This window comes from Thunnus thynnus, chromosome 16 (assembly GCF_963924715.1).
Source record: "Thunnus thynnus chromosome 16, fThuThy2.1, whole genome shotgun sequence".
NCBI classification, from domain to species: domain Eukaryota; kingdom Metazoa; phylum Chordata; class Actinopteri; order Scombriformes; family Scombridae; genus Thunnus; species Thunnus thynnus.
In genome coordinates this window covers 19,026,623-19,040,267 of record NC_089532.1, presented here as the reverse complement: position 1 = coordinate 19,040,267, position 13,645 = coordinate 19,026,623, and the positions used below count along the sequence as shown (strand labels likewise).

The 13,645-nt window shown below is 41.6% G+C and overlaps 1 protein-coding gene across 8 annotated transcripts in view; it reads left to right on the top strand.

Moving 5' to 3' along the window:
• Window positions 1–13,645, top strand: part of LOC137199880 (ryanodine receptor 3-like) — a 113,834-nt gene that overhangs the window by 73,949 nt on the left and 26,240 nt on the right. For all 8 annotated transcript variants that reach the window (XM_067614482.1, XM_067614480.1, XM_067614481.1 and 5 more), the window contains 17 exons: window positions 446–578; window positions 1,577–1,680; window positions 1,886–2,021; window positions 3,851–4,037; window positions 4,327–4,435; window positions 4,529–4,649; window positions 5,227–5,396; window positions 7,043–7,263; window positions 7,542–7,632; window positions 8,413–8,553; window positions 9,220–9,383; window positions 9,531–9,609; window positions 11,954–12,043; window positions 12,135–12,281; window positions 12,887–12,949; window positions 13,131–13,206; window positions 13,509–13,632. In XM_067614482.1, coding sequence (XP_067470583.1) covers window positions 446–578; window positions 1,577–1,680; window positions 1,886–2,021; window positions 3,851–4,037; window positions 4,327–4,435; window positions 4,529–4,649; window positions 5,227–5,396; window positions 7,043–7,263; window positions 7,542–7,632; window positions 8,413–8,553; window positions 9,220–9,383; window positions 9,531–9,609; window positions 11,954–12,043; window positions 12,135–12,281; window positions 12,887–12,949; window positions 13,131–13,206; window positions 13,509–13,632 — 2,156 coding nt within the window. The remainder of the gene's footprint in view (window positions 1–445; window positions 579–1,576; window positions 1,681–1,885; window positions 2,022–3,850; window positions 4,038–4,326; window positions 4,436–4,528; window positions 4,650–5,226; window positions 5,397–7,042; window positions 7,264–7,541; window positions 7,633–8,412; window positions 8,554–9,219; window positions 9,384–9,530; window positions 9,610–11,953; window positions 12,044–12,134; window positions 12,282–12,886; window positions 12,950–13,130; window positions 13,207–13,508; window positions 13,633–13,645) is intronic.

Genomic DNA, 13,645 nt, shown 5'->3' with positions numbered 1-13,645 from the left:
CATTGATAAAGACATGGTCCCAGTAGGTGGGCTTTCTCCTCAGGCTGACAGCGTCAAAGTCTGGGAGGGAGGGCAGAAAGGGCAGAATGTGGCTAGCTGGCAGCGTGTGAAGATGTCAGGCCTTTTAGATGTTAATTAGGAACGATGACATGCAGGGACATTTTTTTAGTAACAAGCTTGGAAGAAGTCATTACAATAAACTCAGTACCCTTGAATAAAGAAGCAACCTCTTCAAAACCATTTGGATTAAGTAACTGTTTTTTGAGTGACAATTTGTGAACAATGTCTAGACATAAAGATAGTATGGTGTTTACTCTCACACCTGTTATACAACTCGTACTTTGAACAGCAAACTTGGTTTCTGATTTTACTACAGTTCTCTTGCTTCACAATACAACCATGGTGGATCTTCTACCCTACTTATTCTCAGTGTGTCACCCCACAGGAAATTGCCTTTCCCAAGATGGTTGCCAGCTGTTGTCGCTTCCTGTGCTACTTCTGCCGGATCAGCCGCCAGAACCAGAAAGCCATGTTCGACCACCTTAGCTACCTGCTAGAGAATAGCAGCGTGGGCCTCGGTGGGTACAGCTCACAGCGTCTCTGTTTAGCTGCTTTACTGGATGAAGACCACACAACATAATCAGTAATCAACCAAAATGTTCAGACTGTAGGATGTGGATGATCTTGAAGAAGATGTAGTATAGGGATTGTCATTCTCTATGAAACAAGGATCAAACATACAATACCAATTTAAAGTTTGGACACACCTTCCCATTCATTTGAATAAGACAGTGTGTCCAAACTTTTGACTGGTACTGTACCTTTAAAACCAGCTCTAGGATGTATGGAAGACAAATTCTAAAAACTCCCATCATTCTCATTGATATGGATGATATACTGTAATCACCCTTTTGCCATCATAGGACTGGTTCTGCACTTCTGAGCTCACTTATGTATTAGCATTGCACCTAAGAAGACGTGTATATTTGTGAGTGTCAGTGTGTGCACCAGTGTTGGGAGTCTATCAGCAGAGAGAGCAACTCATCTCCCATTCTGTTAGAAGATGGCAATGCCACAGTCTCAACGAGCACCCTGCTGGGGCAAGAAAGTATCTCCCCTGGATACACACACACACAGGCGTGCATGAATCCATACATGCACAAACACACATTGCTCACAAGTTATATGAGTGTGCTCATTATAACTTCATTGAAAACTTTATTTTACTAATTGAAATTCTATAAGAGCATACAAGATCTCAGAGTGATTACAGGTAATGTGTGCATATGTATAGTGCTACACAAACTGTTCCACATGAACCCTGTGGAGCCTAACATATAATATTTACCAGCAGTTGGCAAATTAGCTGAAAGAAAGAGTGAAAACACTACCCCCTGCTGTTTGCTGCAGGCAGCTCCCACCACTATAAGTCCTATTCAGCAGACTGAAACACAGCACAACAAAACTTTTAGGAATGTGACCACGGGTACAAGCTGATTCTCAAGAGACATACAGTTGAAGATGCAATGGAATAGACAGTAAGTGGTTGAACCTAAGAGTGTGATTTGTCTTGTAGCTTCACCAGCTATGAGGGGCTCCACTCCTCTAGATGTGGCTGCTTCCTCTGTGATGGACAACAATGGCCTGGCTCTGGCACTGGAAGAACCTGATCTGGACAAAGTAAGATTTGGCCTTTTAACCCTGCTGCTCTCTTTTATTCTCAGTTTCAGTTACTGTGTGTGTGCTTGATTTAGAAAAAAAGTCAATTGAAATTGGAGATCTACACATGCATATACTTTTTGAAATCACCCAGAAGTAATACATTAAATCTTGATAAGTATTGAACTGCAGTATATTTGAAGTTATGTATGTGTTTCATTTGTAGGTGGTCACCTACCTGGCAGGCTGTGGTCTCCAGAGTTGTCCCATGCTGCTGGCTAAGGGTTATCCAGACATCGGTTGGAACCCCATTGAGGGAGAGCGTTACCTCTCCTTCTTGCGGTTTGCTGTCTTTGTTAACGGTATGACTGCAGTTACCATTCCCACTCTCTTTCTCTCTGTCTCTCACTCTCTCTTTCAGTTTATTCTTCTACTACATGCTAGCAAAGGTCCAACCGAGTTTCAAACACCTTCATTCAGTTGCTCAAGGCGTTTTGCCTGAGGCTTAGGGATAGTGAACTTGTGAAACTGATAAGAAAAAAATACGTATGTAGGGAATTAGGAAACTTTGATTGGATACAACAATAATAATGGTAATAATCTAACAATGATAACTAATTATGATGGTGACAACAAATGGAGACTAATTAAGGCTAAGTTGAATGACGTAGAGGACAAGTTTGTACCAATCAGTAAAATCAAGCCTCTGAATAAAAAACTTGGACAGTAGCCTATTACAAAAAGGAAAGAAACGCGGGAAAGGCAATAAGAAGTAAAAACCCAGAGGTACACCAGGAATATTGGTGAGTTAGAAACTTTGTGAGAATGAGAACACAATATTTAAGAAAGATATATGAAGAAGACTCAGCAAGACAATCTAAACAGTGACCAAAGGTTATCTGCAATCATATAAATAAGAGGACAAAAATTAAAACATCAGTAGGAGACTTATATACCAATCAGAATAATACTAACTCCCCCAAAACAGAAAAAGATATTGAAAAGACAGAAATATTGTCAGAATAATTCAGCAATGTATTTGTGAACAAACCTGAGGGGCATATCACTGAATTGCCAAGATTTGAAATTCAGCGAATTGAACGTTTTATAATAATTACTGAGGATACAAAACTGCTTCTACAGAATATTAACATCTATAAATCACCAGGGCCAGATGCAATGCATCCTGGGATTTTAAAGGAATTGGCTTATGTGATTGCTGAACCTCTAATAGTATTATATAATCAATCGTTAGAAGAATCAATTTTCCTCTGTGAATGGAAAGAGGCACAAATCAATTTTCAAAAGAGGAAACAAATCTTTAGCAAGAAACTATAAACCAGTTAGTCTGACATCTGTAATATGCAAGACGATAGAAAATCTAATCAGGACATATATTGTTGACCATCTGTAGTCAAACAGACTTTTTAGCAATAAGCAGTATGGAATCATATCTGGAAGAGCGACTACACTTCAGCTTCTTCATAAGTGGTCAGCAGCTTTGGATAGAGGACAGTCAGTCAATTGCATATATATGGACTTCCAAGAAGCTTTTAAATAGAGTTCCTCATAAAAGGCTACTGTCAAAATTAAAATTCTATTGCATAGGTGACAGAGTTACAGACTAGATACAGGACTTTTACGTAATAGGAAACAGCAGAGAGTGGTAAATGGTGCCACTTAAGGCTGGGAACCAGTGACCTCTGGAGTTCCACAGGGATCTGTGCTAGGCCCTGTACCCTTTGTTGTTTATATAAATGATTTACCAATTATGGTACAATCTGATGCATAGTTTTTTGCAGACGACAAAAAAATATTTAGAATAATTGCCAAGGACACTGACACAGCCCATCTGCAAAAAATTAAATCCAGAAAAATGTAAACATTTACACATTGGGAAATCAAATGATAACATAGTTACATAATTATACAGTTGGAGAATTGGTGGTTCAGCAAATGAAAGAGGAAAAGCATATAGGTGTAGTGGTTGATACTTCACTTGAATTCCACATGATCATTTCAGAAAAAAATAAAAAGGCAAACTCTATGCTGGCAATAATCAAAAGAACTTTTCAAAATTTATGCAAGGAAATTGTTTTACCATTATATACACTAAATCCTTGGTGAGCTCTCATCTTGAATTTGCAAGTTCGGTCAGTCCATCCACATGATTTTTTAATTTATGTTCCAGGCGAGAGCGTGGAGGAGAACTCTAGTGTTGTGGTCAAGCTGCTTATCCGTCGTCCAGAGTGTTTCGGACCTGCACTGAGGGGAGAGGGAGGGAATGGCCTGCTGGCTGCCATGAAGGAAGCCATCAAGATCTCTGAGATGCCTGCTTTGGACCTGCCAGGCTCTGTCCAGGGAGTTAGCTCTGACGTGTAAGCCCTGAAGATCAAGCAAAGATTATCAAATCAATGCTGAGGACTTACCCATAAAGGAGACCTGTTATGCTCATTTCCAGCTCTATATTTTTATTCAGAAACTCAACTAGAGTAGCTTTGCATGATTTACAGTTCAAAAAACTCCTTATTTATCCCATTATGCAGCCCCTTAGTTCAGCCTCTGTCTCTAAATGGCATTTTTAGCTTCTGTCTCTTTAAGGCCCCTCTCCCAATGAACCCACTCTGTTTCTGATCATCCTCAACTTTTCTGCTTTTTTGCTGTTAGGTCTGCTGATGGTGATGATGAGGAGGAGGTTGTTCACATGGGCAATGCCATCATGTCCTTCTACTCTGCGCTCATTGACCTGTTAGGACGTTGTGCCCCAGAGATGCATGTATGTTTGCAAGAAATTGTATTTATTATTGTTTTTCTTGAACTCTGTAATTCCTCAGATTTTTCCTATTTCATTTTTTTCTCCCTTCTTCAGCTCATCAACAAGGGGAAAGGTGAAGCTCTACGTATTCGTGCCATTTTGCGCTCTCTGGTGCCTACTGAGGACCTTGTTGGTATTATCAGTATACCACTCAAAATGCCCATCACCAACAAAGGTACTAGTCAGGATGTTCACTCTGATAACACATAGAAACTCACCTTTATACCTCCAATCTGGACACATCCTATTCATTTACCTGCTACCACAACAACAATCTTGTGTTTAACTCACAAGTAAGTACAATGGTTATGAAACTCTGCACATTTAGCGCAAGGCGGAAGGTTATTGATTTCATTTCACTGCTCATGCCTTTTTAATCAGCACAACGCCTTATTGCACACTCCCATAGCTCTGAGTAAGCCAGATCATTTCTATAGAGAGCTGTCTTGCTCTATTGATTGATCTGCATAAGCATGGCAAGACTCGCCTTTTAAATTTGCTGCTGTGAGCACTGCCACACAAGCTCTGTCAGCAGGCCGAAAGTGAAAACAACGAGCTGTGATTCTAGCACCAGAAAACTCTCATCCACATGCTACATGCTGCCTAATGAATACACATGAGTCTCCTAATCAGAAAAGACTTGCCATTATGTACTGTGAGCTGTTCTCAAGGACTTCACTGCTTCACACCTGTGTGCATTGCTCTGTTCTAACTACACCATGCCTTCCTTTCTTTGTCTCGATCTCTCTCAGATGGTTCAGTGACAGAGCCTGATATGTCAGCCAGCTTTTGTCCAGACCACAAGGCCCCCATGGTGCTGTTTCTAGACAGGGTGTATGGTATTGAGGACCAGAGCTTTCTGCTTCACCTGCTCGAAGTGGGCTTCCTCTCCGACCTGAGGGCTGCTAACTCTCTGGACACGGTAGGTAGAGCTGACAACAGTTTAGAGGAGAGGTAAAGAATGGCCATCCTCTTTAACATGACCTTCATCAGGGGGTTTCAGAATCAATAATCCTAGATTTTATACTAACGAGGAGCCCCTCATTAAGCTTTTGTTCAAGTTTCTCTTTAGTTGATTAATGTAGTTGTTCTTTAGCCTACTCTTATTTCTCAACAAAAAGTGTATGGAGTTTTAAGTAGATTAACAAAATGCTCAATAAAAAGCTGGCCTACTTTTACACATGGTGCATTCTTTTAGATAGACACAAAGGAAAATGTATTTTTCATCACTTGGCCTACTGTACAAAGTAGTCAGCTATTCAGTGAGCTGAGACCCCCGTGTGTGTGCTTTATTCAATGCAGTACTTGACAGTGTTGCCAACTTAGCAACTTTTCAGACCCCTTTAGCGACTTTTTTCAAAAAAGCGGCTAACGACATATGTAGCGACTTTTTGGACGGACCTTAACTACTCTCCTTGAAGGGAGTCACCAGTATTTCTCATTGAATGAGTGCTGTTCAGTGGGTGGGACAGAGCAGCAGTACATTCAGTCGACCAATCATCAGCCAGACAGAGTTGTGAATGAGCTGTGAATGTGTGTACCTAATGACCAATCATTGATCCTCATTGTTTTTATTCTAAATGATTGAACTTTACCATCTAAGTTCGATTTTGTTTTGTCAAGTCAGAGTTAACAGTAGTCAATTTATTCCAGTCTATGATCATCTCTCTATTCATGATACTTCATTTAGAGTTGATACAACAGCCTTCATAAAACAGTTCTTTAATATTAGAAGTAGATTTAGATGCACATTGAGCAGCTGCTTGAAAAGAAAAATAGCTCATGAAATAGCCAGTTACAGTCAGTTTAATTTAACTTAATTTTCTTTAAATTTTCAAAAAATCTTGTATGTATGTAATTATGTCATGACATCAGATTTACAAATTAGCACAGGACGTCATCTAGCGGCATCTAGCAACTTCCTGCAGGCTTTAGCTACTTCCCACTGGAAGTAGTTGGCAACACTGGTAGTTAGTTTGAGTTAATCTCCTGTGATCCCCTAGATGACAAGGAGAGCCCTTGGTAAAGACTAGAATATCTGAGACTTTTTTTTCTTTTCTCTGACAATCCCTTAGGCTGCCGTCTGCCCCAGTGTTAATGTGGCAACAGCCAAAAATATCACACTGCTCACACTGACAAACACTCATGCTAATTTAATCTAGGCAGCATGTGTGACAGTCTGGTATCTGTTTGTGGTTGTAATAGTCCCCTACTCTTTTTAGCTTTGCTTGCTAACTTGTTTTGTACTACAAGATTTATGTGCTTTGTTCAAACAGTATTTGATAAAAATGGTCATCAAATACAATAATTTTAAAGCAAGACTATGTAACTGTTGTTGAACAACAGTAAGTACTAAAACATAGCATAAGAGTAGCCCAAATTACAAAGCAATATCTATGTAAAGTTTGCTAACATTCACAAACATTAGCCACCATAAGACAAGACAGTTTTTTTTCTTTTGCAAGAGGAAGAATGTGTTATTTCTTTTAAAAGTTTCACAGTCTCACTTTAAATAAAGTCATATCAACATGACTGTCACGTTTTACCTGTGACCCCCTCTCTCTCCAGGAGGGTCTGTGTACCACAGAGACAGCGCTGGCCATGAACCGCTACATCGGCTCGGCCATGCTTCCCCTCCTCACCCGCTGCGCCCCTCTCTTCGCCGGCACTGAACACTACGCCACCCTCATCGACTCCACTCTGCACACCATCTACCGCCTCTCCAAGGGCCGTTCCCTCACCAAGGCCCAGAGAGATGCCATAGAGGAGTGCCTGCTATCCGTCTGCAAGTGAGGAGCACACAAAACTAGTAGGGTTAAAAGTTTCTGTTGGCTGTGTTCAATAATACAGCAAACACATACCCAACCTTTTATCTCAGCTGACAGGAAAAGAAAAGATCAACAGTACAGTTTATCAGCTTTCTAACAAAACTCTATTATAGCTCAAAGCCTGGTTTCCCAAAATATCCTTCTAAGACAGTGTGGAAAAAGTGGTCAGAGTGTAAAGATGCTGTGGTTAAAGACAGCCCAGGGCAGCACTCTTATCTCTCTCTCACCTTATTCTGCAGGCACCTTCGTCCCTCTATGCTGCAGCAGCTCCTGCGCCGCCTTGTCTTTGATGTGCCCTTGCTAACAGATTACTGCAAGATGCCTCTCAGGGTGGGCAACATTTTCTTCACTTTTCTCACTCTTTTTAAATCCGCTTCGCGTCCTTTATCTTGCTTTTATCTCATTTTCCCTGTTGCCCTGCCTGCATGCCCCAGTTTCAGCTGTTTCCTGTCTGCCTCATTATCATCATTTTATTGTTTTCTTTCCAAATAAACCTAACCTGTGTTTTGTCAGTGTGGTCACGCTTTATTACCTCAGGTTATTAGATTGTTAGCTTTGTTGGAAGGTACCAACAGCTTATTTCAACGACCTTAAAGGTCTACCTTTAATATAATGTTGCTGGTGTTTACCTCTCTCTCATTCTCTCACACACTCACTCAAATGCACACAGTTGCAACACACCCGTGGTGTTAATCATGTGGCATGGAAGAAGCAGGCAGCTAGAGGAGGGAAAACAAGGGGATGAAGTATTGGACTGTGTGATTACAGGCTTGTTGGCTCCACTGCTACACTCCATCCGTCTGGCCACAGGAGAGAAATACTGGCAATGTAATAGAATGTGACTGGCCTGTGAAATGGTGGACACACTTGTGCTTTACTTTCATGTACACATTTGGATTTCATTTGTGCGTGTGAGTGTGGGAGAGCCGATTTCCTTTGAGGTGCTATTTACTATACATGCATGGCCTAGTGCCAGTGTGTTGTTGAGCGTGTATGTGTACTGGCTGCATGCTTGTTGCCTGCAATTGAAAACACAGTTAACTGTCCTGTTTGCCAAAGGATATATTTTACTCGGCATGTCTTGACCTTTGCTTTCTGCGTGTCCTCCAGCTGCTAACCAACCACTATGAGCAGAACTGGAAGTACTACTGCCTCCCGTCGGGCTGGGGCAGTTACGGCACCGCATCCGAGGATGAACTACTGCTCACCAAGAAGATCTTCTGGGGCGTGTTTGATTCTCTGTCCCAGAGGGTGAGGGTTCACTTATCTATTTCACTTTAGATGGGAAAACATCAGCAGTTTTTAGCAATTTGGTTGTGACTTGTTTTTGACTTTGTAAACATTTACATGTGTTTGGCAAAAAGTATGACTCTGAATCTACTGTGTGTCAAGAAAAAAAACATTTTGTGCCAGCTAATTTGGAGTACAGTGGTATGAAACTGCAATACCACAAATGCTTTTCATACAAAAGTGATAAACGGTCAAATAAAAGTACCTCATGACAGTCTTGATTAACACTTATGTATGCGGGCGATATATTGGCACAGATATCTTGAGGGTCTGCTCGTAATACAGATGGCTGGAATCAGCACATCTCTCTAAATGCACACTCATGAAAGGGGCTGTGCAAAGGGCCAGCCTGAAAACATCAATATCTGGACAGCCATCATTGATCGAAAGCCTCTAGCACGCTAGTTCTTCAGCTTTTAGAATAATTCTTCATTAATGTCTTTTCTGCTGCCTGCTGCGCTGCTACTTTGACTGGAGCAGATTTATAGCTTTATTTAAGTCCCAGCTTATATGAACAACTAAACACATTACTCTCACTAAAAATACTATTTGCAGAAATGTATTGTCTGTACAAACTGACTTAAATTATATATTTAACACTGTAACTTACTTTCTCTCTCCATGCAGAAATATGACCCAGAGCTATTCAAGATGGCCATGCCTTGCCTCAGTGCCATAGCTGGAGCTTTGCCACCTGACTACGTGGATGCCTCCATTAGTACTACTGTGGAGAAGCCTGTTTCTGTAGACGCTCAGGGCAACTTTGACCCCAAACCCATCAATACTGCTAAGTAAGCCCTACTGAACCCACACGTCTGTGAGAAATACAGTACCAGTCTGACTTTCTACATCACACCTTGTTTTAAGTGCTGTGATGAAACATACAGTTACATGCATCTGCACACAATTATTGATTAATTGTCACACTTGTTTTCCAGCATTGCTCTTCCAGAGAAGCTTGAGCACTTTGCCAACAAATATGCAGAGCATGCTCATGAGAAATGGTCAGCAGAGAAGGTAAGGCCGAAAATAAGAGCCTCCATCTGGGAAAATGGTTATTAAATGGTGTAATGTTAGATGTGGAACGAATCACGAGTGTTGTAAGAAAAGAAGAGGACACTTAAGATGTCTCTCCTTAAAGACATACTGCACACAATAATAAGCTCAACAGCATTTCAACCACATGAAAGAGGAAAATCAGATCAATTTCTTGATGTTGTTCTTTTTTCCAATATTACAACATTGTTCCCTTTGGTGGTGATGCCTCCTTTTTGTTATTACTCTGGGCATGCTGACAATAATTGTGCTACTCTGTGTAGAGGGCCGGTGCTCTTTTTTGTGCCAACTGCTTAGCCTGCATTGTTGCATCTGTCAAAAAATTTAACAACAGCTGAGAACAGCAAGAACTGAATGTACCGTGACTACTTAATGTATAAGATTCAAGATTCAAAAAACTTTGTCTATCACATAATGATAGAAAATTGTCTTAGGTTAGGGGCTCACAAACAACATAAAAACATACACCCATAAAAGACTCAGATAAAATTACTTTAAAAGACAAACTATTCCATAAATAAATAAGAGCAGTTGCACAAAACTGGATTAAAAAATAGTGACAGTCTATTTGGCCTTGTTTCAAATGGATATTGCAGTGGGAATGAAAGAGTTTTATAAGTTGTCCTTTTGGCCAGAGGTGCTTTAAAGTGGCTGCCTGATGGGAATAGCTGAGAGAAGTGGTGAAGGGGGTGTGAAGGGTCCTTAGTGATGGAGTATGCCTTTCTTTTTACTGTGTGACTGTAAAGGTCTAAGAGTTCGGTATGAGTGGGTGGCAGTGATTTTGGTTGTGTGTTTGATGATTCTTGTGAGTTTTTTCTTGCTTTTCTCTGTGAGGAAGTTGTGCTTTTTCGATGAGTGACCTGTTAAAATGTCCTGTCTGACATTAAAAGCCTCCTCAGGAGAAACATGCGCTGTTGGGCTTTTTTTTGAAACCCCATCTGCAAGTTGTGTGAAGGACAGGTGGTGGTTGAACTCAGGGCACTCGACCTGTTCCACCACCTAATACCCTCCTGCCTGAGTGGTCCAGTGGTGTCAGGTGCCCGGCACCCCCCACAACACAGCTCTTTGGTCTTACTAATGTTCAGTTCCAGGGAGCTTTCCTGGAACCAGAGGACCATGGTGTCCACATACTGCTTTAATGAGGACTGGAAGCACTCATCTGTCAGGCGGGCCACTAAGGTTATGTCATCAGAATATTTAAGTGACAGTCCATTGCTGGTGATTTCATTTGTGTATATGGAGAAGAGGATGGGTGACAAGACACAGCCCCGTGGGACTGTGGGGCTGAATTTAAGACTGTTCACTCTGATATGTTGGGGTCTGTCCTTTAAATAATCCTTAATCCATGAAACCAGTGTTGTGTTGACTTGTAGTTATTGGAGGCAGTGCAGAAGTGTGTTTGTGTTTACTGTAATAAAAACAGATGAAAAGTCCATGAATAAAATCCTGACATATGAGTTTGGAGAGTTGAGGTGCCTAGCCACTGTATGCAGAAGAGTTAGGGTAGCAACTCCCCGTTTTGCCTTGTAGGCAAACTGGAGTGGGTCCATCACTGTGATAAGCTCCCCAGTGACCACCCTCTCCATGCATTTGTAGAGGATAGAGGTGAGTGCCACAGGCCTGAAATCATTCATGGCTTTGTCATGGGGCTTTTGGGGAACAGAGATGATGATTGTCTCCATGCCCTGGGGACGAAGCTGGCATTCATGAACAGCTGGAAAAGCTGTGCCACCACACCGCCGCAGCCCCTTGAGTCTGTCCGGTCCAGGAGTTTTCCTTGGTTATAGCTTGGAGAGGATGGAAACAACCCTCCGCTCCTCCATCCTCCTCCTTGGTGCAGGGGCGTAGCTGGTGTTGGTCGGGGTCTAGTCCTCCCCGGGTTCAGTCCTGTTGAACTTGGCGTAGAAGGTGGTTAGCTGCTCTGCGAAGGAGGCGGGGTTTGGGCACTGTATCTGGGCTGGTTTCTGAGCTCTGCCCATCATGGTGTTGAGACCCTGCCACACATCCCTCACATTTCCCCTGGTGAACCTTTCCTCCATTTTATTTTTGTAGTGGAGCTTGGCCAGCTTGGTTTTGTGCTTCAGCTCAATTTTCAGTTCATTGACACGTTTTTTCTCTCCCTGTATGAATGTTATTTTTTTGAGGTTGAGACAGTGTTTCAGATCTCTGGTGACCCAGGGCTTATTATTAGGATAATACTTAATCTCTCACCCAGTCTTTCAAATAATAAATCATGTCCAGGAGGGGCTCTGAATGCAATAAAGATACTTTTACCCTTATACATTCCACTGCGCTTGTTCCTCAGGTGTTGCTGGGGTGGAAATATGGAGACTGTGTGGATGAGAAGGCTAAGACTCACCCTCAGCTAAGGACCTACAAAGCCCTGACAGAGAAGGTACAGAATGTCAGATTTGTGAAGAGGATGAACATGGATTGAAAAGATAAAGTCTTATGTCCTTTTCACCCTTTCTTCTTCTGTGCTTCAGGAGAAGGAGATTTACAGATGGCCAATTAGGGAGTCCCTAAAGAGTATGCTGGCAATGGGATGGAGCATCGACAGGACCAAGGATGGAGAGAGCATGTCTCAACAGAGGGAGAATGAGAAAATGCGAAAGATCTCTCAAGCCTCACAGGTACAATGCAATCAAGAAGACAGAGACAAATTCTAACATTGGAAGTACTTGTTCGTCAAAAATGTTTGAAACGGAAAATGCTGTTGCACCAATCCAAACGACTGCTTATGCGCCGTAAACGGTTCAAAATGCAGATGTATGGAGATATAATCTTCTAATGAAAATCTAATATATTCATAATGCCTGAAAATGAAATCTTAATCTTTGTAAATCTTGAAGGCCCTTATTAAACATTTTTTTGTGTGTTGATTTTTATGTCTCTTTCACCAACCCCTTAAACAAGCAGATTTATGTAAGCCATTAAAATGAGCAATTGTTGCTATTATTAAGAATATCTTCACTTTTAAGATACTAATAGTTGTCAGGGGTTACATAGCAGAGTGTATGTATGTGTGTAAGCATGCAGATCAGACAGCTATTAACTGGTGGCACAAAGATGATTTTGTAGGTGATCTTACATAATAGGCTGAAAAACTAAAGAGACAGTATACTAATCCTATAACAAATGCTACCAAAGCAGAAATCTTGTGTTATTATAGTGTTATTTCATAGCTAATATCACACTGTATCTCATTGTACGTCTGCATCCTGTTGAACACTCCCAGGCAAATGGATTTAATCCCAGCCCAATAGACACGAGCAACGTGGTTCTATCCAGAGAATTGCAGGTGGGTGACCGCACATTTGTTTTGTTGTACTTTTTTTTTCTTTTCTCTTTTTTACATCAAAAGATAACTCACTCTGAATACGAGATGAAAAGCAATGTTTCTTGAATGCTGATGAGCAATGTGGGCGGGAACGTGCTCCTCGCTGAGATGCACCGTTTGTCTCTTTTGTCTTTGGTCTAAGGGGATGGTGGAGGTGGTGGCGGAGAATTACCATAACATCTGGGCCAAGAAGAAAAAGAGTGACCTTGGAAGTAGAGGTGATTTGCTAATGAAGTCAATCACAGACCCGGTTTACGCACAGATACATGCAAAACAGAGAAGAAAGTGTGTGCTTGTGTTTTTGTTTGTTTGTGTGTGTGTGTGTGTGGGTGGATGCAAAGCGCGGTCGTTGGAGTGGTTTTATGTGCCTGTGAGCATATGCGTGTGTCTGACTCGCTGATCTTGACTAAATAGGTTGAGCTGAGTGGTGCATCCACTCCATGTCACTTCACACAGACACTCAGCAGATAGCCATGGCTGATTAACACTTATTGAACACTGGGGTTGTCTGTGGTTTCAGGTGGAGGAACACACCCTCTGCTGGTGCCCTATGACACACTGACAGCCAAGGAGAAGGCCCGTGATCGAGAGAAGGCACAGGACCTTTTCCGCTTCCTGCAAATCAATGGCTATAGCATCACAAGGTCAACACATACT